This window comes from Octodon degus, unplaced genomic scaffold (genome assembly GCF_000260255.1).
Source record: "Octodon degus isolate 3935 unplaced genomic scaffold, OctDeg1.0 scaffold00022, whole genome shotgun sequence".
Lineage (NCBI taxonomy): Eukaryota > Metazoa > Chordata > Mammalia > Rodentia > Octodontidae > Octodon > Octodon degus.
Window position 1 is genome coordinate 11,436,672 of NW_004524598.1, and position 5,398 is coordinate 11,442,069.

Sequence of the window (5,398 nt, forward strand, 5' to 3'; positions counted from 1 at the left end):
CTTGCCCGGGAAATGCTTATTCCACTGAGCCATCTCCCCTGCCCTCACTGATATCACTTGCCTAACTTTTTTTTTTTTTTTTTGGAAAAGCTAATTAGTTTATTGTAAAGGAAAATAACCATTTAAAAAAAGGTTTGACTGCATTAGTAGTCCAATGAATTGCCTAACATGTTTGATACCCTGGTTTTGATTCCCCAGAACTACAAAATAGGTAAGATAAACAAAGGCTGGCTACCTGGGGAAAATGACCAGTAATGGTCACAATCAACAAGTGATTTAGCCCGATATGTAATGCTATCAGCAAATACCACATCCTAACAAATCACTCTTCAACTACAATGGCTTTTTCTATGAATATTTTAAAATTCTTTAAAAACTCCTGTTTGAATGTTTTTAATTTCCAAATGGAACCTTCCACTATACTGTAGTCATCTAACAAAAAATATAAATCACATTTTACTATAATTGTCTACTTTCTTCCAGACTATAAGCTCCTTCAAGCCAGGGACCTTGGTCCATATGTAGTAGGCAAACAGTAAACATAGTAATACTTTTTGAAACAAGTCAAGTAATTATTTCCAAATATTCTATGTTTTCATTCTAAGTCAATTTATATAAAATTATTAAAAGTTACCTACACTACCTATATTAAACCAATTTTTGAGACTTGTGACAATCATTGTCATAGACCCTTCCTATACTTACTCTTCAGTTTTCCACTTCTTAAACTTTATGTTTATGTTTAAGCAAATGTGGGACTTGTTACTAAGAAGTAATCCAATTTTTGAAAAAGAAGAAAATGTAATGTTCATTTCTAGTCTACTTCTTAAGCTCAAGAATTGTTACTACCTTATATTATTTTAGTCTACTTCTTAAGCATAAGAATTGTTACATTATATCATTTTAAAAAAGAGAAAAATTTGTAACGATCATAAGCAACTTCAATTTATGTGGATTTCATTATATTCTGCAGCTCATCCTTTGCTGAGTTAAACATTCATAAAATGAATGAATTCATTCCTAATCCAATCCAGTTATCTGTGGCCACATGATCTTCCACAAAGGTGCCAAAAACATCCGCTGGGGAAAAGATAATCTCTTCAATAAATGGCACAAGGAAATCTGGACAATCAACATTAAGACTGGATCCCTGGCTCTCACTATATGCAGAACAACACAAAATGATATGAAACTTGAAACTAGAAAACTACTAGAAAAAACAAACAAAATGGTAAGTAACATTGAATTGGTCAAGACATTTTTGGATATGACCCTAAAAGCATGGGCAACAATAGCAAAATTAGACAAACAGAATTTTATCAAACTAAATCTCCAGCATAACACAGTACACAGTAAAGTGACAATCCATTGAGAAAATATTTAAGGAATTAAAGTGTAGAATGCAAAAGGAACTGATTAAAAATAAGCAAAAGATTGTGGAATTTCTTCTCAAAAGACATACAACAGGTATATGAAAAAAATTGAGTTTTATTAGTTATAAAGGAAACACCAATCAAAACCACAAAAAAGGAACTTATGGAATAGCTTAGTGCCAGGGCATGTGCTTAACATTCTCAAGGCCCTGGCTCAATTCCCCAACATCAAAAAGAAAAGAAACATACAAAGATAACACTTCACACCAAGTAAAGGCTGGTGTCAAAAACACACCCAAAATAAGACTACCACAGTATCCAGCAACTCCACACTGAGTATATATCCAATCTGTATGAATCTCCATTACAGGATCTCCATTACTTAGTGCAGCACTATTCACATCAATTTAAGTACCCATCAGTCAATGAAAGGATGAAGAAAACCGGGTATATATACATTATGGAATACTATTTAGCTATAAAAAAGGATGAAGATTAAATTCTACCATCTGCAACAACACAGCCCAAACTGGAAGAAACTGTTCTGTGTAATAAACCAGGTACAAAGGCACACTACATGATCCACTCATGTGGAATCTTTAAAAATCACAGTTACTAAAGCCTGGGGGAGAAGTGGGATGAGAGGATATTAGTTAATGGTATAAAGTTATAATTTGAAAGAGTAAGAGGTTTGAGCACACAGTAGGTGACAAGAGTTAATAACTGTCAAATAGCTGTACAAGAGGATTTCAAATCACCAAATTCCACCTGAAATTCCTTCTCTGATGCAATGGATACATCAATTACCCTAAGCACTGCTTAATACTGTGTATACAAACTGATGTAGTGTATTCAAAGTGGTTAGGATATACAGTTACACTGTCTTAATGAATAGAGTGATTTGTTCTAATGGTGTTTGTAGATAGGACATCATGTCCGCATCTTGTACAGCAAGTAACCACTTTGAGGAATGTATGCAATGTGTTAATTATTAAAAACTGTCCTGCCAATTTGATTTGAAACGGTCTCATTGCTATTTGTTTCTCAATAAAATTATGGAAAAAAATTAAAGAAACAAACTGATGTAGCACATTGTACTTCATAACAATGATTAATTTGTGTCAATTTTTTTTTTTTTTTTTTTTTTGTGGAACTGGGGATTGAACTCAGGCCCTTGTGCTTGCCAGGGAAGCGCTTATTCCACTGAGCCATCTCCCAGGCCCCATAATTTGTGTCAACTTTAAAAAGAAAAAACTAATTTAAGAAAATGTAACAGGGAGAATGGCAACACTGTTAAGACTACTGACTGATCGCCATTCCAAGTTCACTCATTTCTGCCTTCTTGAAGCAAGTGAATATCCCAGTTTTAAAGGCAAAATGTAGAAAAAGATAAATAATAACCTCAAAACTGGAAAGTACTCCACAATTTCTAATTCCTACTATCTGCAACAGTATAGCAAGTGTTCCTTGTATTGGTGTTCCTACTATCTGCAACACCAATACACTGTGTTACTGTTAATAAAGCTTAGCTTTGGATCACAATGAAACAGTAACAGCTATGATACAATTACAAAGAAATCTTTCAAGTCACCTCCTACTTGATAGGATCACTAAAATGAATTGTTTTTTAAAGTTCTGGATTATGTTCTAGAATACACCCTATCAAAATAGCAATCACTCTTAAACACATTCAAATTATTGTGGGATTAATGTGCATTAAATATTTTTACAATTTCTGAAATCCATTCAGCATGTTATTGTTTGATATTTTTGTCAGTACCAGTCAATAAAATATACATGCCATAAGACTGACGGCTTAATAAAACACATAAAATTACTTTCAGGGCTGGGAGTACAGCTCAGCAGCACAGCACATCCCTGGCAAGCCTGAGGTCTTGAGTCCCATCCTCGGTTCCCACCCCACTGCAAATACCATTTAATTTACTTATAATCATGATGCCACACCCCTTTCACAGAAGTCCAGCTTGCATGATACCACATTTTGCCTGAATTACTAATTCTGTTAAAAATTATCAGGGACCAAGAGTATTTACAACAATTATTTTCAGATCACCAACAGACACTTTTGAGGGGTTGGTATCTTCAAACAAAGCCAGTCTAATCTTAATACACTAGTTCTAAATCAAAGATTTCCTATTGGAACTATTTTACTTAAATTTTTTATATTTTAAATAATCTTTATATCCAAAGACTAGCTAAGAAAAGTGGGTACTTCCAGCACAGAATCACAAATTTCAATAATTCTTTAAGGATAGGTTTCAAAGGAATGAAAGTATCTCTGATTTGGAAGACCTGTTACCTGAAGTAGGCAACTTTCTGATTGCATATACGCTAGATAATTTAATACTTGCTCTCACACAAATCTCGTTAAAATAATTAACCATCAAATAATTCATGACAATAAAGTGTACACAGCAATGGAATCCTTTTGTATGTGATCAAGTACTCTCCAATCTTCAGAAAAAGATTTCAGAATCTGAAGAAAACTGTAATCTACTCTGCAAAGCTAAAATGATTCACCAATGATCGACCTACAGTTCAGTATTTTCAAAACAAATTCTCCATGATGACACATTCAAAAGTTAACTTTAAATGTGCCTGTGTAGTATCTTTCTTCTCCTTAGACAACCTAAAACCTCCACCAGAGCCAGAAACAGCCCCGTAGAATTTCAAACCTATCTAGCGGTCAAGTCTAAATGCAGATGCAAACGCTGATTTTTGTCAGGGGCAGTGTTACTAACATTCGAAAACCTGGTTAGACCGCAGATACTGGTAAACAGTGTCCTTGGGCAAGAAAGGGAGAGTCTGCAGCTGACAAAAGCACAGATCTACACCAACCTCAGTCCTCTACCTTCACCGAGAGGCCCAACAGAAGAGACTCCACAAACGCGGGGTGAGCTGGAGGTGAAAGGGGGCAGAAACTACACTTCTGAAAAAGAAACCAAATAAGAGACAGACTATGGCAAAGTCCCACAGACGGCCGTGTCTGGGGCAGATGTACGGGCAGATCCTCACCAAGGAGAGCAACCTTTGCGATGGAGGCAGTGCACCGAGCAAGCCGAGCAAGGTGCAGACAAGGTCTGCCTCCGCCCCTGCCCGAACACGTCGCTGGCTAGAAGGGGTCGGCGGGGACTGCCCCACGGTACATCAACAAAGACCCCTGCAGTCGCCAGGCGAAACTCGAACAACAAAGGCCTGGAGACAGCGAGGACGGGGCCAGGGGCGGGACGGATGAAAGCGTGCACCAGCGAGAACTCCAGCCCGTGGGGGCGGAGGCCGCCCGAGTGGGAAGCGGAGGAGCGGAGCGCTGCGGTCCGTTGTGCGCCGCACTGAGCGCACGAGGATCCGGCGCCGCGGCGCCTCCCGCCCGCTCCGAGCCCGCGGTCCTCATCCCGGCCGCGCGGACCACGCAGTCCCGAGCTCGGGGAGGGGAGCGGTGGGGAACGTTCCGCCCTGACCGCAACTCCCTTCCCCCAGCCCCGGCTGCAGACGAGCACCAGCACCACCACGGCGGCGGCGGCCACACAAAGGCGCCTTCCCCGCTCGCGTCCGGGCGGCGGCGCCGACAAGGCCGAGGCAGCGACCCCCGCAGCCCGGCCGCCCGGCGCCCGCTCGCCCTCGTCCCCCCGGAGCTGGGAAAGGGGGAGGGGACCGCCGAGCCCCCTCACCTGGCACAGCTGCTGACAGTACTCGGCGGCCGCCTCCACGGCAGGCCCCTGGCTGTCGCGCAGCTGTCGCTCCAGCTCCTGGAGCCGCTCGCCCAGGCGCTGCAGCTCCGCCACGCAGCCGCCTCCGCCGCGGCTCGGCCTCTCCTGTTCGGCCTCCTCGTCCGCCATCTTCACACCCCGCTCCGTCGCGTACGCACCTGGGTCACGTGATAACACAATGCCACGTTCGGCGGGGTCACGTGCCGGGCGCGCTTGCACGCCGCCGCGCACGTACAAAGGGCCTGGTGGGCCGCGGGTGGGGGGAGCGCGGCGCGAGGCAGCCCGCGGGAGCGGGGC

The 5,398-nt window shown here is 42.0% G+C and overlaps 1 protein-coding gene across 2 annotated transcripts in view; it reads right to left on the minus strand.

Annotated features, from left to right (window-relative positions):
- Positions 1-5,265, minus strand: part of Znf292 (zinc finger protein 292) — an 82,377-nt gene extending 77,112 nt beyond the window's left edge. For both annotated transcript variants that reach the window (XM_004628231.2, XM_023711944.1), the window contains exon 1: positions 5,063-5,265. In XM_004628231.2, the coding sequence (XP_004628288.1) occupies positions 5,063-5,230 (168 nt within the window). In that variant the 5' untranslated portion in view covers positions 5,231-5,265. The remainder of the gene's footprint in view (positions 1-5,062) is intronic.
- Between the last annotated feature and the right edge of the window lie 133 nt (positions 5,266-5,398).